Genomic DNA, 24,409 nt, shown 5'->3' with positions numbered 1-24,409 from the left:
ATGTGACAGTAGGGGTAGAAAAAATAAAGACAATTAAATATGCCGATGATCAAAATTTGGAGTAAGAAAGATGTTATTTTTCTCTGTAATTTTTTTACATTGATTTATTTTGACTTATTTAATATTTTAGTTATGCACAAAATACTAGTTTAATTGCACAAAATACTTATTTTATTGAAAATCTTGATTTATTTTTTATGTAATCAATTTTTTTAATATTATTTTTGTAGTTACTCGGTCTAACAGGATAGGGAGGTACTATGGGTACCCTTCTCTGCTTCTAAAGCTTACTTTTGTTTATACTAATTAAAACAGATGCAGACTATATTGTGATCTTTAGCAGCTAATAATAAAATATATAATGTGAATATAAATATTTTGTATCTAATTTTTTATTTTCAGTTATTTGTTAGTTAATTTATTTAAGTGTTAATTAACTGGGATTAGTTTTGTTTTACCAGTTCAGTCTTTAACATTTTTTTAATTCCTAAATTGTGACATCCTGTAATTTTTAGTTAAATTATTGAAATTCTGTGTCATTAGAATTTCTGTGAAATGTATTTTTTAGGCATTATTTCTTTTCAGTTTTATTTGCTATTAATTCTGTTACTATTATTAAGAAGTTAATTTCTGCTATTATATTTTACTTAATAATTTTATAAATAATATTTGTAGGAAAGTGAAAATATGATGCTAATTGATGTACGTAATGGACTTGACAGCATACTTACAGAAGTATTGAATGATGACAGCATACTTACAGAAGTATTGAATGATGAAGCTGATAAAAAAGTTTATCATGATTATGTGTTTAACACTGGAACTGGTAATAGAGAAGGTAATATTAAAAACAATAATTTGTTACCTTTACTGTTTTGTTACTGTTTGTTACCTATTTTATAGTTATATTATAGATAATGATTGCAAATGTAATTGAAAGTATTGAGTAAGAAAAAAAAAAGAATAAGTTTTTTATCTACTTTATTATTAGTAAAAATAAGAAAAATGTATGTGATATGTCGTGCAGTTTAGATAAACAAAATATCATGGTTTTATTTTTAAGTTTTAAAATATTACCATTAGTTAGCCATTAATGCATGTCAATACTATTCATTGAAACAGCACTACCATTATTATTTAATGGTATTTATGCAAAAAGTGATTATTAAAATGTGACTAGTTGTTGGCATTAAATCTTGTTTTCACACTCTTTAAATTTCAGAACATTGAATGCTGAAATAAAATAAATTCTAAATGTGAAAGATTGCTCAAATTTTTAAGCAGAATTAATCGATATTATTATTCACTAAAATTACATTTGTGCAAAAAGATGTCGAACAATCATTTTTGATTAAGAGAGCTGCCTTGGAATATTAAAAAAAAAACTACATAGCCTAAGTTTGAGTTGTGGAAAAAATTAAATAACTCTGTGGGTTTAATTAAAAATGACTAAGCCATTTCAAATGTGATGCCTACTTTAGAGGGAAAACAGAAAATAAGTTGAATGTGTGTTATCTTTGTAATTTATTTTTACTGCAGTTTTACACTTTTAAAAATTATTCATCCTTACATTATTGTTCAACATACTTCTCTCTTTGTTCTGACCCTAGCTGAAAAAAATGGAAAAGAAGGATAAGAAATACAGCACTTCAATATTATTTTGTGATGATGCTAAAATATTATATGAATTGGTTACTTCCTTGTAGTGATGAATCATCTTGGTCTTTGGTGCAGCAAAAACTTGCCAGTTTTCCAGTACAGCATAAATATGTTTGTCTAGTTAGCAAATACGTGAATCAAAACTCAAGAATCAACAAGATTCTAACATGGAATTTTTAGTAGTGGATATGTAGAATTTAGAATGTGGATAATGTAGAATGATTGATGTCATGGATTGGACTTTTGTCTGAAGACTGCAATGATATCATGTATCACCTCCATTATTATTTACTAAAAGAATTATTCATAAAAATGGTGGAGTTAAGCAAAGAATGCATCTATGAGATTTTTCGTATGTCTTGTGTCTCATATGCTTTGAGATTCTTCTGCTGCGTATTCTTTGGTGGATTTAATGATTGTAAACAATGTTTCAAGTTGTACTGTATTGTAAAAGGTTAAAAAATAAATTTCTTATATTTGGTAGTCATATGGTGATTACAAATGATACAAATTTTATCGTCTTTTATTAATGGTATCTCCTTTTGTGGAACAATACCTGGTTTTCTGTTCATTGTCACACTAATTTGATCATCAGTAAATTTATAATATCATGCCAATGATATTGATGATGAATTTCAATTTTTGCTATCTATTTTTCCAATTAAAGCAACTACCTGTTACTGAGTCCACACTGGGAATACAGTAGCCATTGTTGAACTACCTTTAGTAGCTTGACTTGTGGATCTACGTAGTTGTCAAGATCATTAAGTTATACTAAGAGTTATTTTGTTATACTTGGGCAGAATAGAGAATCATAGCTTTGTATTTTATACATCTTGTACTCATATATCACTGTTTTATTACATCTGACCAACTTTCAAATAATGTATCCAACCAACCATCTTTTTTTAATCAACAACTACTCACTTTTACTAATTTAAAAAAAAATTGAACTGCTACTGCCAACTGAGCAATCATCTTTACTTATCAGTACTGACTTTTTGTATTTGATCAGTATGTTATCAATTTAAATTTAGGTAGTTAAAAAAAAGTCTATTTTTTAATACTTTTGTTTAGAATAGATTAATAAATTTAATGTTCTTTTCTTTTTTAGCTTTGCGTGTTTCATCAGTAAAAGAGATAGTATTCAATTATGGTGATGGTGTATTTCATTGGTACTCATTATCAAGATTTAATTATATATATTTGTTAGGTCTTGCTGAAAATAAGTTGATTAGTATTACTGGTTTGCAGCAGATACCACATGATAAAAAATTGAAATTGACACAGACTGAAAGAGGTACTTATGAACTTTCTTAAATTTATTTGTTTTTTAGTAATTTAAACTTATTTCTATATTGCCTTCTTCTGATGTGTTAATGTACCAGAACAGTTTTTGTTTGTTTGTATAAAAATATTGTTAACGTTTCTATTATTAATTTTATAAATGTTTACCGGTAGTTTTTTGTATGTTTCAGATGTTCCTTCAAAACCAATATCTGCATCAATGTTTGAATGGTGGAATGTTACCTCAAAAACAACAGAAATACTTTGTGTAGTTGCATTAAATACACCAATAACCAATCTTTCATGGTACAGGTTTCACAGTGAGATGCTGGTAAAGTTATTTGTTTTTGTTATTAATTTGTTTATCTGATGCTGCTAAGCGGTAAATTACTGTAAAATTAGGCATTTTTTGCATGAAAATGTGTAACTCAAAGAATTTTAGATCAACTTATTTAAGGTTAAAATAGTAAAATTATCTTTATTTACCCGAACATGGTCAGAATGAAAACCTTGACAATACGAATCGATCTTTAGAGTTTGAAAAGTAACAAAAAGTAAATTTTTGTTGTTAATATAATATTTGGTAATTTAAATGCAATCTTAGTTTACTGCCTTGATCTAAGCTTTATACGTTACTCAGATACAGCAGTTTGCTTTACAAAATTCTCCAAACAGTTGTAAACTTTGTCACGTAACATAACCTTTTTTGTACTCTCCTCTAGATTTCCTCAATGTGTTCTGATATTTTTCTTCCAATTTTATAGCTTTTTTGTGCTTTAAGGTATTTCTTGATCATGAGCTCTATAAGAAAATTTTCTAGTTTCTCTTAACCTTTCATGAGAAGTAAAAAATCTCATTTTGCAATTGGTGATTAGGAAAATATTCTGCATATAGATGCTTCTTCAACTTGATTGCAGTCTGCTGCCAGCCCAACCATAAGATTCATGTCTTCAATTTCAGTATGCAAAAAAACTTACATTTTTTTCAAAAAGTGAGATTCAAGTAAAGGAAAACCGGTAGCAAAACAATTTAACTAATTATCAATTTAAAAAATAATAACAATGAAAATCTACATTTTCATAATTATTTCAGTTTAATATTTTTTTATTAGTGATGGAGATGAAATTCAGTTGGAAATTATCTTCAATTTTCTGCAATAACGTTTATTTGTTGATTGATTATAAGATGTTTAAACATGAAATTTTAGCTAATAAAACTAATGATTATGAATGAGGATGTAAAAGATAAAAAAATGATATGATTGCCATTATGAAATTTGTCAATGTGTTTGTATTGTAATTCTTTATTTATTAGAGAAAGTGTAAACATAGACATCAGATATTATAATGATTTCTGTATCAGGTCTTAAGGTATAAATTTTCTTTATAAAATATAAAATGGTGTAGGGAAGAAAAACAAAGGAAACAACCATTGTTTCAAAGAATATTTTCTAATAATTTCAATTATAGACTCCAAAAATGAAAGCCAGGTATACTTTTATCACGTGTGTAAAATGTTATTTATAACATAAAATTTGCAAAATTCATAAATGCATATGGGCTAGGTCTGACTTTCAATTTAGATAGGTTTCTGAGTTGCGTAGTACCTATGTATGTTATGTTATCACTTACCTGGTAACAATTCATTTTTAGCAATCATTAAGGTAATTTACAGACACAATAGCAAATTATAACCAAATTTATGAATAACTTAACAAAAACAGAGGTATTTTTTGTTCACTATATTCTATCACGGAAAATAGGGTAAATAAAATGTACTGAAAATTAAGTCAGTTAATTAAATCAGTTTTTCATACGCTTTGGTATCTATTTTAATACGGTCTTAAATAATAACTTATGTGTGGTGAACCTCTGTAAGTCTTCCACTTACAGAGGTTAACATTTATGTACTCTAATAAGAAAAAAAATCAGGTACAGTAATTAGAAAAATTTCTGGCATATGCAAGGTTTGTTTATATACATTTTACTGTGTAATTGTATTGTATATTATATATTATGTAACACAATTCAATGTGCATATAATCTACATAACTTAATAAGTTATGTGGAATATTATTTTTGCCTAAAATAGGAGCAGTTATGGACCTGGCCTTATTATAAATCTATAAGTTATTTAACTGTGATTTAAGTTGGATTTAATTTTAAGCTTATAATTATAAATGATCAAGATAATTCAATTGATATTTATGATATTACATTTGAAAATGTGAATCAAAATATGTTTACCAGAAGAAAACCATATTTTGCGTAAGTAGATAATGTACCTCTCTGCCTACAATATGTTTAAAATCTGAATAGTTAATAATTAAGTGCTGGATAAACTGCAATTTTTTTGTTGTTGTTTTGATTGTTTAATTAGTCCAAACATTGAATTTTTTAATATAGATAAGTTTGTCTGAAATTTTAACAAAATATTTCAGGCATAATAATTATTAAAAATTGTTGTTGATATCTTGCATCTTTAAACGGTTAGAAAACCCCTTAGATAAAATAACATATTTAATCTGCAATGTGTTCTTTAGTATGTTGTTTTTTTAGCTATTTCAATTTGTTTCAGCCATTCAGCTTTTTTTAGCTATTCTGGTTTTTTTGGGTCCAAACGTACAATGAACCAAAATTGTCATGGTGGAGGACCCAATTCTTCTCTTGTCAGAGTGCAGGCCTTTTCTTTTGCATATTTTCGCACTAACACTGAAAGACACTAATATTCCTGGTTACACTAATAAGATAATAATCCTGGTTAACTGTCTGCTCCCTAGGGGCGAATTTGTGATGCATTTACTCATAGATTTGAAGAAAACTACCAACATTGTCTTCACCTTCAACCAACTTTGTTGTGCTTTTTTTGGTTGTGACGAACTTGGACCCTTCCACTATGATGATTGTGCCTTTGTTTGTGGGTCATATCCCTAAACCCATGGTTTGCCTGTAGTTAATCTATTTTACAAATATGGGTCAGTTTCAGCCCAATTAATCAGTTATTGGGACATTTCAAGTGGGTGTTGTTTCTGCTGGTCTGACAACAATTTCAGAATAAATTTTGCTGACACACAACACATGTTCAAACCATCAGTTAAAATTGACTGAACTGCGTAAAAACTTAAATTCAGTTCATCAACCACCTTTCTAATTGTAAGTCTACAGTCAGAGCACACTAAATCGTGAACTTTCACAATATTTTGATTCGTAACCATCTCTGAATCTGTTAACCAGATAAATACGTTTGATCAGCTCAAACATTTATTCCAAATCTATTTTTAAGAGTTCATAAGTCTTCAAAGTTGATTTCCTGGTTTTTAAACAAAATTTGACCAAAACTCATTCAGTTTATTCACCCATTTTGCAAAATCAATAATCCTCCTATTGAGTAGTAGCAGCAGCTGCCTTAAAACTTTCCAATCGCACCTTGTATTCTATCATGAAATGCTATCTTTACATTTGAAAGCATTTCAAAGATAAGGGATTGACTCACATCAGCTAGCTTGTTCTTCAGGTCTTCAATATCTGCTTCAGGAGTTTTGTAAATGGTGGACTTCACACATCCCTGCAAGAGAAATTCCAGTATAAGATCTGAAGAACATGATGGCCTGTCTACTGATCCTCTTCAACCTATCCATTTTTCTGGAAATTCAGTATTTAAGAATTAATTTGCATACTTCTCTGTTGAACTGGGGTAATACACCATTTTTCTAGAAAACAGTTTACCTTGCAGTAATTTTTCCCAGAATTCAGTTATAATGTTTCTACTTACTGATGTGATTTCCTTTCCTAACATTGCAGTTACATAGCTTCTGTAAGATTGCTATCAATGAGTAAAGGTCCAGTTGTCTAGAATGGCAACCCAAATGGTACTGGATGTTACTTCAAAGTAATAAGTGTTTCAAGTAATTGGTATCCCAGTTCCTACAATTGTGTCTATTAAAAAACCAATTATTATAGAAAATGTATTGAATTATTTGTTAAAATATTGCCCATTTCCTTACAAAATTGAATTTGGTGATGAGAACTATCTTTATTGAGTTTTTGACGTAGCTGCATTTTGTAAGGATAGAATTTATTATTTTTTTTAAAGGTCTGTTAAGATATATGATCTATTTCATACTTACTGCCAATACAACTAGTAGACTGTTCATTATTGTCCAAAAAAACACAGAGTATAATTTTTTTTGTAATAAACTAGAGGAAATTGACATATTTTCTTGTTTTTGTTAACACTTCCACTAGCTACTAACTTTCTAAGGTAGCTAATTGAAACAGGATGATCAGAAAGAAGACTGTTGAAGTGTCATTTTGTTTTGTGATAATTTATACTGCCTACTAAAAAAAATAAATATTGTTAAATTTTTTCAAAAATTTATACTACCACTGTGACATAGATTCCAGTAGAGAATCACTGAATCAGTAATCCTGAGAATCCAGTAGAGAATCATTTTTCAGCACCTACTGCTGAAAAAACTGAATAATAGGCAAAAATGAAAAGAGGTACTAAAGAAAAACGTATAAAGCAGTTAACTTATAAAGCAGAAAAAACGTTATAAGCAGCACTACATGTTTCAGTATTACTTTTAATTGTAACATAGTAATTGTATCACTTTCTTAACAAAACAAAATAAACAATTAAATTCTTAATTCAAATTGTAACTTCTATTATAAATAACAGTATTGTTTGAAATAGTCTAAAATGATATTTAAAATATCAGGTATTAAATGAATGTTGATGATTTTGTTTATAGGTATTTGCTGATCAATAGTACGAAGGATTTTAAGAGAAAATCAATAAATGTAAAATGAATCAACAAATTTTCACAATTCTAATTGTTTTTGAATATTGTTCTATTTTAGGTTTAAAATGTGTTCTATTTTTGGTTGTCCAAAGAAGTCAGTATGTTCTTTAATAGCTAATTTCTTGAAAATGGATAGAGATATCAGTGCATAGCTTTTGCCATTCATCTTTTCATCAAATTTTACATAGAATGATAAAAAACAGATAAATTACCACAATAACCTTTAAAAAGTTAAGTTGAATCCAATATGGCAGAAAGAAGATGGCAGATGAAATTTTAGATTATGTTAAAAAGGTATTTATGTCTGAAATAGATATGCCATTGGTCAAGATTCTCTAAATGAACAATAATAGGAAAAAAGAGGAACTTAATTTATATACACTGTATTATCCATGTGTATACAAGCCTAAAGATTGTTTTGTATATCACACACCCAGTAAAATAGTGTTGTAAGTCTAAAATGACTGTTTTAAGAAAAATCCAGTTGAAATGCAAAATGAAATACTTTACTCAATTTCACTAATATTTCACAAGAATATTTTGTAACATGGATATGAGTTACAAGAGGATTTTTCTAGAAAAGAACAGGAATTTCTCAATTGTTGTGTATAAAGATCTCAATCTGACTCAATCAAATCTGACTTATAATGTTATTTTCTGGGTGTCTGGTATTATGATTACTGTGCTACCAGCTGCTGTTATTTAGAGACTATGTAACATTGGATAGCTAGCTGTATTTAGCAAAGAATTATATAAATATTTTATCAAATAGTGATTAATTAGTGATAAATATTTACTAAAAACTCAGTTTAATTTTTTCCAGATTATCACAAAACTTACCATTACTTTGTCCAAGTTGGTCTTTAGCTCTAAGTTACATAGGAGATTTAATGTATTTATTCGTAGCTCAAAATGAATTGAATACTATTCTTGCATATCGAACAGAAATTTCATTAAATAATGAAGTAATTAACCATTTTAAACCATACAGTAATTTTTCTTATGTTGGAGTAAAAAATATAACAACATTTGTTACTGCTCATCAGAATTATTTAGCTGTAACTGGGGAAAAATCAGCTGTTTTTAAAATAAAACCAGATGGTACCCTTATTCATGATTTAAAAGGTGAATTAGGTAAGTAAATTAAATTCTTTTGTATATGTATTTGCACAACTGAAGTACATTGTTCATTACTGTGTACTACAGTATTGAAGAAACCATTTGTAAATTAATTTCTACCAACGTAACATTTAATTATTAAGAAAGTAAAGAATTTACTGACTTTTTTAATGCAGGATTGAGTGCAAGTGTATTTTCATGTTTAATATGCAGCTCTTTATGAATGTTTAATTTGGTTTCCTTAAATGTGGAAGACATTTCACTTATTAGCTATTTCATCTCAAATCCTGTCTGCCATGTCTATGATAGTAACGATTATAGTAATGAATTAGGCAATTATGATGGTCAGGCTATTGTTTCATTACTCCCTGTGTATTTTCATATAAAACAATTATTAATACTGTGTATTAATTAAAACAATTATTGCAATAATTCATTATCCCTCAAGTTAAATTCTCTCAAACCACGTCCAAAGTAACTAATCGCAGTTATAGTGGGCTGGATTAAAAAAGATATCAATTTTAAAAGAACTTATAAGACCCAGAAACATTTATGTTTGGTGAATCTCAAAGATATTCCACTGTACCATCTGGATTGTCTGTATCCATTATCTTAATGTTAGGATGATTCATCTTATAACTTAGATAAAAAAGCAGTTTCATGACTAAATGTAATCTTATAAAGGATATTTTTCTAGCCTTCATTCTGTCAGTCACTGTAAACAAATATCATTTGTAATCTATATTACATAAATTATGAACATCATGTTGATATTTCTGCAGTGTGACCTTGTTCTTAACTAACATGTTTAATTGAATTTTTGGGGTACCTACTTGTTTGATTGTCTCACCTATATCTGGATATATATTTTGATGTAGCAGCTTCTGTGTTAAAGGATGCCAGTTTTTAAAAAATGATTACTTTCAAGAAAATTGTGAGTTTCATTTTCTAGTAAATGATTGTATCATATATTAATAACACTGGTATACAAAATAATTTTTTTTAATGTTTCTCTAAGTGTGATACCTTTCCTTGCATTGTTTTTTTTTTTGTGTAGGTTACAGATTTGTAAATAGACTATTCTATTTACAGATCTGTAACCCACAGTAAAACAGAAATGGCATATTAAAGATCTATAACAGTTAATACAAATACTGTTGTGGAATGTCATATACTTACATTAAAACTTCTTATAGCAGATGCCCTCCTTTTGTGGGTAACTTCAGGTACATTTTGAATTCAACAGGAATCAGTTAACATAATAACATTTGTCTTTGTAACAGTTTTCCGACACTGAAATATTTTTGTGTAAATGTTTACACTATATTTTCATGTTCATCACTTACTGCCCTAAGGTTTGGCTGGAAGAAATCCAGATTTGAATGCAGAAAATGGACTCTTTGTGGCATATTACATCCCATAGCTCTGTATGAATTTTTTTTTTAAACTTTTCAATCAGCTTTGATAGCCCAATATTTTTATATATATTTATATATATATATATATTTAGGTAAATTCCAATCATGTAATCTTGAGGCTAAAAGTTCAGTTAGATTTTTTGATAATTTTAAATCTTACGAAGTCATTTAGCTCTTCTTGTGATGTAAGATGTGGCTCACTGGATTGTAATTCAAAGTTTGAATCTTGATTATCTTCTTCCACTGTGTCACTGTTCTTGTTTCTTCATCACTGTTTTTGTGAAACAAGTTTTCAGGAACTTGGATTGGATTCATTGTGAGGTATAGGTCTGAGTGCCAATGACGATGAAGTATATAGTAAAGTGTGTTAAGATTTCTTTGAAATTCCAAACACGTTAGTTAAACAAAAATAACAATCATTTAAGTGTCTTTTCAACCAAACCATAGGGATACCTAGCGGTAAAGCCTTTCATGTGCCTTTTAGCCATCCTTTCAAGTTAATTGCATAGTTATTACTTATTATATGAGGAGCCCATGTCTTATCCTAATCACTGATTAGGTAATTTGTGTCACTGTGGTTAGTTTGACAGGTTACTATCACAGGATGTGACGGTAAATCCACAAAAATATTGAACACATTGTATACTGTAAAATCATCCTTAGAATACATCAGAGGATAATGAAAGATATATGATTTTGCATAAAACGTAAAATGGTTTAAAAAACAAATGGTTTAAACAAAAAAAATGTCTTTTTTTTTGCTTTCTTGGTTGAAAAAAAATTCTTGCACAGTTTTGCGTAAGACCACTTCTTGTTATTTTATTTTATATAATTATTGTATAAATTTTTGCACAAAAAATATACAAAACATAAATGAGGAAGCTAAAAGAGGTGTATTTATTTTTTATTAAAATATATTTTCTGTTTATAAGAAGATTAAATTATAATCAAATTTGATGACATAATAAAAGTAACGAATAAACCCTACACACAAGCATTAAGTTTAAACTCGTTCACCACTATAAACTCACTGCATAAACGTGTATGAAAAATACATTCAGATAACTCCATTTAAGTTATGTTGTCTGTTGTCAAATTAAATTGAGCACAAGTGAAGAACGACTCAACCAATCTTCATCAAATTCTCACATGCATAACTTCAGATAAACTACTACAACATAACTAAATTTCAATGAAATTAATTTAATAATTTTGGAGATTTTCCAGCAACAAAATTTTCAAATGTTTTGGAACAATTGAATGGAATTCAAGAACCACTAAACCAATCCATGTCAAATTGTGATGTCCACAACTTAGATAAAATGTTACAGAAAATCTAAATTTCAATGAAATTTAACTAGTAGTTTTGGAAATTTTTGAGCCAAAAAATTTTATATATAAATGGAATTTTCATAATCTTCATACCTCAGTATGTAAGGAAAATCAATTTTTATCCTTCAGTACCATGCAACTGAAAAAATACTCCAATTGAGGTTATGTTATCTGTTGTCAACGTTAAATTAAGTGTAACTCAGAAAAACTTTAACCAAATCTTCATCAAATTATCACGTACACAACTTCAGATATATTGATCCTACTGCTTATAAAATGTTTATATTTCTATGAATGTTTATCTTAAATTTTTTTTTTTGACTTCATTTCTTATATTATATATGCATCTACATGAAAATAAATTAGCTACGTTTTATCAAAGTTTAATTAATTGTATTATTTTAATTTCATAAGGTCTAATTGATAAATGGGTGCCGATTAAACTTGACACATATCGTGATGATACTCTGTTACTAGCCCATGAGCAAAATTCTTCATCAATTAAATTTTTTAAATGGAGTGGTACTCTTGGAGGATTTATACCACTTTCAGATTATCCATGTAGTTTCTATGATGATCAAAGTAACATAACTGAAGGTAAGCATTATATTATTTTGAAATTTATTCTGAATTGTATAAGGACTCATTGACTCACATATTGTCATATTTGTTTTCAAAATGATGTATTATACACAGCGATTCAAATTGCATGACAATACCAGTTGTCTGAAAAAGAATGGGTTTCAAGAACAAATATAATTTTTATTTTTTAGCTCTCAGTAGTGTTTTATGTATATCTTGTAATGATAACTATTAAGTTTTAGTTTACACATTCTCCATCAGATAGCAGCTGTGTTACATATAGTCTACTGTTACATAGACCAAACTGTTATGAGCCCAGGCTTCAGTACCATGGCATCACTATAAAAGAAAGCACAGTAGTAGTATACTGATTTCTCAGAAACAAAACCAGTGACTTGTACAAAGAAATTATATGCAAATCTATTATAGTAATTGTCCAAATGATAAAGCCATATGTAAGTGGTATGAACAGTTTTTGGAAACTAGAAATATATTGAAAGGACACTTACCAGATAGGCCCAAAAGAAGTACTTAAATCAGAGAAAGAATTCGACTTCTACTGTCTTTCCATTGAAATTCAAAACATTCAGTTCATAGTGTTAATCAACTGAACATTCTTAAAAGCACTCCCCATGATGTTCACAAGTGATTAAAAATTTTTATATACAAACAAAAACTTTTTCGTGAAATTAAACCTAACAATAAGTCACAAAGAATTCAATTTGTAATGACCATGTTAGACTCATTATTTTGTGCTGATGAAAACTACCTGTGGTGTATTTTATTTTCTGATGAAGCAACTTTCATGTTTCTAGAGCCACAAATTGCCATAATTGTCAAGTATGGGGCACTGAAAATCCCCAGGAATTGGTGGAATTCATCCATAGTTGTCCAAAAGTGAATGTCTGGTTTCACGCATAATCAAATTTTTGGGCCATTTTTTTCCCATGGCCATAAACTACGAACAGCCTTCTTTTCCGACAAGATGGAGCCCCTCTACACTATGCAGAAGTTGTGTGGTCTGTGCTCAGTGACAGGTTGCTAGAAGGCTAGATGGCAGAAAAGCTTCCGTAGCTTGGCCAATGCAAAGTCCTGATTTGATGCTGGTTTCATCTTTTGGAACTATGTAGAAGACATCCCAAAAAAAGTTCTAGTTACTTGAGATCACCTGTGCCAAAGAATAACAGTAAGCGTCCTTGCATGAATAACTCCAGACACTGATGACACCACTGATAGTAAATGATGAGTTACATTGAGGTAAAAAAAAAAATTTAGACTTTGTACTTTCATGTAATAAAATACCTACTTTTGTAATTCTAAGTAAATTTAATAATGTAAATTCAATTTAAAAACATGGAGTTCTTTTTCGGACTTCATTCAGAATAGTTTTGCAATCACTAAAATCAACAAGCAAGACTTCCGTTTTGTCCCAAATAACAGTAGCCATAAGCTTCTTTGCCAAATGTTCTTGTGTAAAATTATTCAGTCTAGGAGACAATGAATGCTGTCATTACATTGGACTGCTGGTTTACCTTGAAATTTAAATAAGAAATCCCAATGAAATATGTCGCAAAAATTCATGCACTGAGGCAAGACATTTTTTCTTGTGTGCGTCAGTTAACGTCTTTGGCACCCATGTGGCACACAATTTTTTACAGCCCAATTTTTCAGCCAAAACTACATAAATCAAATATTGTGAAACAACAGGAAATATCAAAGACAAATGTGACATGGTGAAGTGAAGATTTTCTCAAATTTCTTGTCAACTTTTTCAGTTGAATTATCTGTTATCACTGATGGTCAGCGGTATATTTTTCATCATTTACATTCATTTCCAATAAAAAAATGAATTTGTATTATTCCAATGAACATCACAAATTTGTGTGTGAATTTCAGTTGCAGAATTGTTTTTTGGCATCAAAAATCAGATTAATCCTTGTACTTTACGCTTGGCAGCACTACAAATGAGCACTACAAATTGTAGTGCTCATTATAAATGGGTAAATATAAACAACTAACAACAAAATGACTTAAAATATTGCGGGTACAGCTACTGTTGATTGAAATAACTGAGCTGCAAAAGTGCCATCTGTTTACATTGTGTGCATAAGCAGCAAATTCAAAACGGATCTTACTTTAAAAACATGCTTCATTCAAATAATCACATTCAGAATGTGTTTAATTCTTTGGCTTTCTCAAACATTTGTATTATTCTTTGGTAGAAATTCTACTGTTTAATCTCTTTTATTATTTCTTACTGCCTGAAAGTAAGATCTGAAATACAGAGATCATAATTTATGATATTTGATACCAATTATTAAATGTTGTTATGACCCATAAACACTTATTTAGTCTATGAATATTATTTCTATTTATTTGGTATTGAGTATAGGCAATCAGTTTATTTGACAAATTATATATTCCCATGTTAGAAATATAGATTTTTACGTCACATAGAGTTTTTATGCTATATTTGGCTGGTTTTCACATCTATTGAATAAAAATTTGCCAGTCTCCAAAAATTTTTTAACTGTCACAAACTTGCTAACATTATAATTGTATTTTCAGTTTTTGATAGATTTATTGATGGACGATTTAGATGAAGAAAATATGTCAGTTTGTAGTACTACCTTGAATACCTACCTCAAATCTGATACAAAATGTTTTAACAAAAATAAAAATCTCTTACAACTTGAAATAAATATCCCATTAAGAGATTTTTTATTGTTTAGTATATTTATTGTGGTATTACTACCATAAAAATTTGGCACAGTGGCTGAAATCACACTGAGACATAAAACTAATTACTAGGAAGGTAGAAGAAATGAAATTGTGTACATAACTAATGCAGTTCACAGATTATAAAGTTATGATGTGGGCTAACGCCTACTCAAGGGTTGTGGAAGACTGAGTATAATTTGCATCCAACAATTAACATTCAAATATTTTCATTATATGTTTTGCAGTACTGTTAAGAAGGAATTTATTTATTTTAATGTTGAATATAATTAAGAAAATTATTAAAATTATAATAGATAATCAATTTTATCAAATGAATATAATAATGACAGATATTTTACATATTTTTATAATCATTGACAGTCTATGCACAAATAATCATTGATAGCATAGAATTTTAGTGATTGGCAGAGAGTTCATGATATGTAATAACTAGTATTTGTATTATGTTACTATATTAATGATTTGTATTGATAGTATACACATTTTTATTTTGCATGATGTATTCACATGAGGATGCCAGTATAGCTGCATGTGTTATAAAGCGTATAACTAAGTATGATTATTTTGCTAGATGCAACTAAAAAATGAAGTGTTAACCAACATATATTTTATATTAGTATCCTAAGCCTGTTCCTGAAGTATTACCAAGTAATTTTGAACCATTTTATTGTATATTACTACTAATATGTTATGTATTAGTATTAACAAATGAACTACCTAATAGTGTAATAAAACAAAATTCACTATTTGGGAGATATGTGGTTTGTCCCAAAAGCAAGTGTATTCCTACAGACAAACAGGTAATGTAAAACGTACTTGATGTATAACAGTAGGTCATTTTGGTTGCACCTGCATAATTGTTTCAAATGGTTAAATTGAGTCAGTCCCACACTACTGCTGTTTGTGTATGGTTATGTTTATGATGGAAGAAAATATTGAACAACGTTACACTATCAAATTCTGTGTGAAACTCTATAAGTCTGCCACAGAAACATTTGATTCCTTAACCAAAGCTTATGAAGATGCCACTCTATTGAGAAGTATGGTTTTTAAGTGGCATAAAGCTTTCAAAGAGGCCGAGAAAATATTGAAGACAACTCTTGTTCTGAAAGACCAGCCTCATCAACAAATGATGAAAATGTGAAACTGGTGCAAGCTGTGCATTGTGCACAAAAAATCTGTACCTCCAGGACAGACAGTTAATAGCGCCTTTTACAAATTTATCTTGGGTAAACTTTGAAAAAGGATACAGTTAGTACAAACAGACATTGCACATGATTGGTTGCTACACAATGATAACACGCCAGCTCACACTTTGCTTTCAGTTCATGAATTTCTGGTGAAGAAAAACATTTCCCTACTTCCACAGCCTTCCTACAGCCCAGATCTAGCTCCGTGCAGTTTCTCCCTTCTCCCTAAGTTGAAATTGAAGTTGAAGGGTCATCATTTTGGTATGATGAAAAACTGTAATTGATGAGCTATACACATTTAAGGAAAATGACTTCTGGTACTACTATGAACAATGGAAGAAACATTGGAGCTGCTGTGTAACTTACCACAGGTCATAATTCAAAGAAGATAACTTGTAATTTCAGGTAAGTCCAATAGATAATTATATAAAAAATCAGTTCACTTACCTTTGGGATAAACTATATATATTTAATTCCATGACTACCCCAACTTTAGTCTTAATTTTATAAACTTTTACTGTTAGGGTTCCATCAATACCACTGTTTAATGATATGAATACTTGGTTTCATAACCAATACTAGCAATGCTAGGTTTGTAATCAGGCTGGCCTCTGTGGCGTGAATGGTAGCGTCTCGGCCTTTCACCCGGAGGTCCCGGGTTCGAATCCCAGTCAGGCATGGCATTTTTCACACATGCTACAAATCATTCATCTCATCCTCTGTACAGTAATGCTTAACTGTGGCCCCGGAGGTTAAACAGAAAAAAAAAAAAAGTTTGTAATAGTAGGAGTTGCAGAAGGTTTTACTGCTTAAGCTCTTAAGGGTGGTGAAATTCAGTGGTATTTATGGAATATTTCACTCCAGTAATATTTAATTTATTAGAATACTTTCTACATTATGTTTAAAATAGAAATAAAGATATTTAAGTATTTAAATTAATTCAATTTCTTCACAATAAATAAAGCTTTTAATGCAAGAGATTATCTAGAAAGTAAGTTCTGAAGGACAATTAAATAAAAATCAACATGTTCATATAAAATGTTATCTTGTTGAAGCACAAATCTTACTCTACTTTTCTACACAGTTGCCACCATTGTTGAGGCAATTATCAACCAGATATCCCTTCATCATAGAATGATGCCACCTGCAGCATGAGCCACATGTTAACAACTTATTTGACCTCATAATCATGTGGATCCGTTGTCAGCAAGGAAGGTTTTAAAACATAAGAAAGGAGATAAGTCATTTGGTATGGTACAAGATCCAGGCTTAATAAGATCATCGAACTCCTCCCGGTCAAAGGTTGAGATGTGACATTGTAATGTGGTGGCAGTGTGGGTTTGTAGTATTGTGATTAACAGAACAGCCTATGTAAGCAAGCCATGCTCTGAATTGCATGAGCCAATTTTTTCATTATCTCCATTAGATATCACTATTGATTGTGAAGAAGTTTATAAACAAAACTCCTATTTTTGTTTCAAAAGACTGCGCACATGATCTTCCATGTGGCAAAAATTGGCTTGCATTTTGTTTTTCTGAGCAACCAATGAAATGTGTCACCATTCCATATGTTGCTGTTTCATTTCAGGTATTAAATGCGCCACCCATGTTTTGCCACAGTGACTATGTGGTTTGGCGAGTCATTGCCTTGTTCTCTGTACCAAGTCAAAAATTCTAACATTCAACCCATCCATCCATTTCATTTTGTGATTTTCCATAAACTTCTTAGGTACCCAGTATGTGGACAATTTCTGACACAGTTCAGTGTTAAAGTGAACATGAGATTTCTGGAAAATGCACAGCATTAAATGTGATTTGAATTGAAAGAAGCATGTGTGTATTTATTAATTATAAATACACACTAAGAAGCATTCTCTAAAATAATAGTAGACAGCTGAATAATAATTATGTCAATCCTTTTCCTATATTGTGAAACTCAGCATGAGAAGAATTGCAACCATAGTATTGTAATGCCATTAGAAACTTACTTTCTGAATATACCTTGTAATGTAGTTTTATTAGACATTTTGTATAATCTTCAGTAATGCTTTTATTTTTGTCATTTTTTTCTTCAGAAAACGAAGAATCATGTCATTGGGACTATTCTTATGGCAAAAGTACTGTTTTTCTTTTTGGACCAACTGCTTCATCAGTGCCATGTTTGTTAATACCATATAAAAATGGAAATTCAAAATTATATTATATTAATACGACCTTACAAGAGTTAGATAGCCCATTATCATGGGAAATTCATAAGTTAGTTGAGAAAAGAAATTTCATTCAGGTATGATTTATTTGTCATTTGTTATAATGTAATTTTCTTTTATCCATGTCATTCTGCTGTAAAATATAACATACATTGTATGAAGCGCTAGTTATACTGATAGTTGTACAAAAAACTGCCAAAAAAAGTAACCTTTATAAGTAACCTTATCTACTAATAAGTTTGTTTACTTCAGACATCTATTGTTAATGCATTTGTGTCAAGGATAAAGTCTTTGTGTACAATGCATGTGCTTGATGATATTGCAATATTTTGTTTACTAATTAATTTGTTTATTTTAAAGTTATCAAATGATAAATCCTGTGAATTCACGTGTTCTACTATAATTTCCACTGTGTTGCTTCAGACTTGATTGCTGCTTCTTTGTTACAAAGTCATCAAACGATAATGCATTTGTGTCAGTGATAAATACCCGCCAAATTTTCATTGTGTTCATACCTAACACTTTTAGTCTTCAGTGTATACTACATTGTCATTTTACTTTTTGTTATTATTTACATCATCTTCGATCTTCGCTATCTTCATTTTCATTCAGGTAAGTGAAACAACTCTTAAATAATAATTATGGTCTTTAAATATTAAAAATAATTAAATAATAATTATGATCTTTAAATATTAAAAGTAATATTAAAAATAATCACGCACTTTAAATATTTATAAGCAAATGTATTTGTGTAATTTCTATAAAATAAGATATTAATTGTACCCTAGAAGTAAAATTAATATTTGGTAGTTCTTAGAGTTAAAATTGGACAGTTTAAATAAAAATATCTGCATAGAAACAAAATTAATACTGGTTTGCATTTGTATGATGTGTGAATTTATATATTTTATTTTCTGAATAAGAATTATGCACTTTAAATAATACTTAAATTTATATTTATGAGTTTAGTTTATATAAAATAAGATTTATTGAAAAATTATACACTTTATGTTTTTACTTTTTGGTTATATAAGTATGTGTTGAAAATAAAATTAAATAATAAATTGTTTAAATTAAAATATTAATTACAAAAATTAATTTCTTTTGTTATAGTGATAGTCCAAATTATTGCTAATTGTACAGCAGCAACTATCAGTACAATAATGCCAACAAGTACAGCAGCATCTTAATCACCAATAAGGTGAAAATTATGAGGGAACGTTCTTGTTACTAGTCTATATCCATATACAAATGCACTATTTTGTTGTTACATATTTTAAATAATATTTATAGGCAGTTGTATATTTTTAATTTCTATAAAATAAGATATTTTCTGTAAATGCATAATTTCTGTAAAATTGCTCACTTTATATACTTTACTTTCTCTAATTTAATTGTGCACATAAAATAATATTTATAAGCAAATGTCCTAGTTCAGTTTCTCTAAAAAATAAGATATGAATTGCAAACTGGAAATAGAATTAATATTCATAGTTACTGTTAGATTAAAATTAATACATTTAAGTAACCTCTCTTTAGTAATAAAATCAATAGCCATTTACATGCCTGTGGTGCAAATTTATATTACATTTTTCAAATAATAATTATGCACTTCAAATAATACTTATTTCTATATGTAAGAGTTTAGTTTCTATAAAATAAGATATTAGCATAATAATTACACACTTTTTATATTTTACTTCCAAAATAATTATTACACACTTTGTTTTTTTTTGTCTTAAGTCATTTGACTGGCTTGATGCAGCTCTCCAAGATTCCCTATCTAGTGCTAGTTCTTTCATTTCGGTATACCCCCTTCAACCTATATCCCTAACAATTTTTTTTACATATTCCAAACGTTGCCTGCCTAAACAATTTTTTCTCCTTCTACCTGTCCCTCCAATATTAAAGCGACTATTCCAGGATGCCTTAATATGTGGCCTATAAGTCTGTCTCTTCTTTTAGCTATATTTTTCCAAATGCTTCTTTCTTCATCTATTTGCCGCAAAACCTCTTCATTTGTCATTTTATCCACCCATTTGATTTTTAACATTCTCCTGTAGCACCACATTTCAAAAGCTTCTAATCTTTTCTTCTCAGATACTCCGATCATCAAGTTTCACTTCCATATAAAGCTTATATGGCGATATTGCCATTAAATTAATTTTTGATGTAAACAAATTATATTTCTTACTGAAGGCTCGTTTAGCTTGTGCTATTCGGCATTTTATATCGCTCCTGCTTCGTCCATCTTTAGTAATTCTACTTCCCAAATAACAAAATTCTCTACCTCCATAATCTTTTCTCCTCCTATTTTCACATTCAGTGGTCCATCTTTGTTATTTCTACTACATTTCATTACTTTTGTTTTGTTCTTGTTTATTTTCATGCGGTAGTTCTTGCGCAGGACTTCATCCATCCCATTCATTGTTTCTTCTAAATCCTTTTTACTCTCAGCTAGAATTACTATATCATCAGCAAATCGTAGCATCTTTATCTTTTCACCTTGTACTGTTACTCATAATCTAAATTGTTCTTTAACATCATTAACTGCTAGTTCTATGTAAAGATTAAAAAGTAATGGGGATAGGGAACATCCTTGTCAGACTCCCTTTCTTATTACGGCTTCTTTCTTATGTTCTTCAATTATTACTGTTGCTGTTTGGTTCCTGTAAATGTTAGCAATTGTTCTTCTATCTCTGTATTTGAACCCTAATTTTTTTTAAATTCTGAACATTTTATTCCAGTGTATGTTATCGAATGCCTTTTCTAGGTCTATAAATGCGAAATATGTTGGTTTGTTTTTCTTTAATCTTCCTTCTACTATTAATCTGAGGCCTAAAATTGCTTCCCTTGTCCATATACTTTTCCTGAAACCAAATTGGTCTTCTCCTAACACTTCTTTCACTCTATTCTCAATTCTTCTGTACAGAATTCTAGTTAAGATTTTTGATGCATGACCAGTTAAGTTAATTGTTCTGCATTCTTCACATTTATCTGCTCCTGCTTTCTTTTGTATCATGACTATAACACTTTGTATATATTACTTACTAAATAATAATTATGCACTTTATATACTTGCTTGCTTCCAATCGTCTAATTAAGTGCTGAAAATAAAATAATGATAGGCTGTTTTAAAGTTAAAATTAGTCCATTTAAATACTAATAAAGAAAAATTGATTTGTTTTGTTATAGTGCTTTAAACTTGAATAAAAAACTACTTGTAAATCAACAACAACAGTATCGAATGAGGTGAGAATTATAAGGGAACACCATTAATTATGCAATTAAAATAAATTAAGATTGAGTGCTGTTAGATTTAAATAATATTTATGTTTATAAAATTAATGCAAACTTTGTTTTTTTAATAATTTACTTTGTCATAATGCCTATAAATTGTTTTCAGGATTAATTTATCCTCGATGAATAGTTTTGTTTTCAGCCAGTCTGATCCTTTGTTTCATTTAAGGTAATAAAGCCATATATTCAAAATATATTATCTCTGATTATCAGGATAAATTTCTTTGTTTGTACGTTATGTATCTAACAATTTAACTTTAGTCTTTCTTTTAAGTAATATAATTTGTTAAATAACCATCTTTTATCATGTGAGTTTGCAGTAAAGATTTATTTTTGTGATTTTTTCCAACAAACCTTTACTCAACACTTTCCATTTATATCAGCATTAAGGTTATTTTCAGTAAAATCAACCTAAGTGTATTCATTTATTTAAATATGTACAGAAAGAAATTGCATTATGGTATTATTTAGATGGATATTATGTTTTTCTTTGTTTTAGAAACCATTCTGATGCGGATGCATTTTTCAGTGAAGTTTCAGATATTTAATTCCAATGTAATTAACATAATAAGAATTCATATTTCAAAAGGGAAGTTTTTCTGCAGATGTCTCACACAGGAAGATGCAACCTTTCCAATGATGGAGAGGTCATTGATCTTGAGCAAGCCATTCAAAAACTTCAACTGGGTTCCTTCCAGGTTAACAAATGGAAGGAGATGACCTCTTTTTGAGTTGGATGAGCTGTGTTATTAGCTGCAACAGCAGAGCCAAATGTTTAAAACATGCTGAAAGTTCACAATGAACTGCAGCCAGGTCCATCAGGTTTTCATCAGTTCAGGGACAGCGGTTATTCTTGGTTAAAGCCGGCAGTGTTCTCTTCCTGCCTCAACATCTGGCCGTAAACAAAGACATTGCTGTAAATGTCAATTTACTCGCTGTTGTATAATTATATTACATATACGGTCTAATGTTTGTAATCTTGGGGCAGGAGGCATTGGGAAGAGGGGCTGAAAAAGCTCTATCCCATCATTCACTGACAATGAAGGCAGTGTTTCAAATTTCAAAAATCTTCAGTCAGCGATATCCTTCAACAAGGATATTGCTACCCGGTAGCTGTGGAAGGAAATCAGTTGGCACAAGAGAACACTCTCTGCACTATGTTAACATGTGGTGAAATGTTAGACGTAGCATGACCTATGCTAAGTAGATAGCATAGGTCATCAACTAAGTAGATGCTAAACAGTTTAAAAGAACTGAAATCGATGAACTATGGACCTTTATGAAAGTTTCTCTATTTCATAAGCAAATGATTTATCATATTTCGACGAAGAGGTGATCTTATAGCAAGTTTCACTCACTCACCGTCAGTGGATATAAAGCTATAAAACAAACAGTTTCTGGTATATATGCTGTATAAGAAGATATTTACTGAACAGTAAATACTATGTTTCAGACGGTATGAAACCTGGAGATAGAAAGTGTTTCATTCAGAGACTGTTAAAAAAAATTAAAACTAATGTTGAGATCGTATTTGATGAACAATTCAAAATGTTCAGTGATATGATCTCAGCAGCATATACAAAAATTTTCAAAGGCAAATGGCTTCAAAAAAGTCATTAGACATATTGCGCCATTCTGTCCCCCATTAGTTCCAAGGTTAAATGGAAGCTTTATTTTCAATTCACAAATGTTCAATTTTTAATTTAGAATTACTTTTTCAGAAACATGTTGTCCGGAGAAAACTGTTACAATAGGGGCAAGTGTTGCAGCGGTCGAGCAAATCGGGTGATTTATTCTTATTGAAAATGCATTTAGCTGCAACTTAATACTACTATAAAACATACTAAAATAGTACATACTACTATAAAATTCAAAGATTTTTTTAAAAAGTGTTTACTCAATAGTGCTACTGTTATTATTAAAACCATGAAAATATTAGATCCAAGAAAAATTTTATTGAAACGATTCAAATGAATAAATTAGCCCTTCGTAATTTCAATGATATATGCATTTCTGTAAATAAAATTCACACCCTGCCATGGGCCTATGTTAATACTCCATTAAAATTGAAGCAGCTACTTTCAGAATGATTTAAAAAAGTTGAACATTTATGATAAAATTTAATTAAATGTAATTATTGTTTAAAATCTGTAGTGACCAGATTAACAATGCCTCTGAGTTATTGAGCAAAAGTTTGTATAAATTTATGTAATGTAAAAATGAATTGTAAAAATGTATTGATGTAATAAAAATTAAATTTTAAATTATATTTGTTGATGTATTGTAATTGTAGTTAATTGTGTATTGTAATACTGTTCAACCAGTTATGAGTTCAAGAAAGAAGACTTACTTTCTTTAGAAAGACTTAACATGGCGTAGGGTGCTGAGCAAACTTAAAATGGATATTGAATGGTCCGAGCCTGACTCCGAAAGAATATAAACAGTTTGTGTGTATATGTACAGGTAGCTCTCACACGGCAGCCTGTACATGTCTTGTTGAATGTGATTTCTTATGGCTGTTATACAAACCCTACTATGTAATGAGTATGGAGTACTTATAGAGTACATACGAATAAGAGTATGTTATTTTTTACCTGTGATGGTTTCGTCGAACACTGCATTCACAGAGTCTAAATTTATTATCTGCCTGTTCATTGTTGTAAGACTGAAATCGAAATATTTGAGAAAGCGCATGATTTCTTGCGTTAACCATTTAAGCTTCTCGTATCGACTGTCCGATGGAGGGTCTGGGGGAGGAATTTTTATATT

The 24,409-nt window shown here is 29.5% G+C and overlaps 3 protein-coding genes across 4 annotated transcripts in view; all 3 read left to right on the top strand.

The window, feature by feature from the left end:
• LOC142318558 (stromal interaction molecule homolog) overlaps positions 1-802 on the top strand; it is a 71,897-nt gene extending 71,095 nt beyond the window's left edge. The window contains exon 12 of the mRNA XM_075355112.1: positions 676-802. Within this exon, the coding sequence (XP_075211227.1) occupies positions 676-683 (8 nt within the window). The 3' untranslated portion in view covers positions 684-802. The remainder of the gene's footprint in view (positions 1-675) is intronic.
• A 2,337-nt stretch (positions 803-3,139) lies between these two features.
• The window catches only part of LOC142319355 (uncharacterized), a 29,476-nt gene continuing 8,206 nt past the window's right edge, over positions 3,140-24,409 (top strand). Inside the window, exons 1-4 of one of the 2 annotated variants that reach the window (XM_075356680.1) lie at positions 3,140-3,277; positions 8,574-8,884; positions 12,034-12,216; positions 18,209-18,417. In XM_075356680.1, coding sequence (XP_075212795.1) covers positions 8,641-8,884; positions 12,034-12,216; positions 18,209-18,417 — 636 coding nt within the window. In that variant the 5' untranslated portion in view covers positions 3,140-3,277; positions 8,574-8,640. Of the gene's footprint in view, positions 3,278-5,083; positions 5,214-8,573; positions 8,885-12,033; positions 12,217-18,208; positions 18,418-24,409 lie in introns of those variants that run through there. The other variant, XM_075356595.1, reaches the window with a different exon arrangement.
• LOC142318490 (uncharacterized) lies at positions 18,654-23,822 on the top strand. The gene is made up of 4 exons (XM_075355068.1): positions 18,654-18,661; positions 18,764-18,952; positions 21,536-21,592; positions 23,362-23,822. The coding sequence occupies exons 1-4, from the start codon at positions 18,654-18,656 to the stop codon at positions 23,441-23,443; spliced, it is 336 nt and encodes a 111-aa protein (XP_075211183.1). The 3' UTR covers positions 23,444-23,822.

This window comes from Lycorma delicatula, chromosome 1 (assembly GCF_047948215.1).
Source record: "Lycorma delicatula isolate Av1 chromosome 1, ASM4794821v1, whole genome shotgun sequence".
Classification (NCBI taxonomy): domain Eukaryota; kingdom Metazoa; phylum Arthropoda; class Insecta; order Hemiptera; family Fulgoridae; genus Lycorma; species Lycorma delicatula.
The sequence above is the reverse complement of the archived record's forward strand: the minus strand, read 5'-3'. Positions and strand labels throughout refer to the sequence as shown.

What these genes read in the sequence shown, in the direction of transcription:
- LOC142318490 (XM_075355068.1), top strand. An exon ending in CTATCTTCATTTTCATTCAG is followed by an intron (nt 18,953 to 21,535) that starts GTAAGTGAAACA and finishes GTTTTGTTATAG; the next exon opens with TGCTTTAAACTTGAATAAAA. An exon ending in CAACAACAGTATCGAATGAG is followed by an intron (nt 21,593 to 23,361) that starts GTGAGAATTATA and finishes TTACTTTTTCAG; the next exon opens with AAACATGTTGTCCGGAGAAA.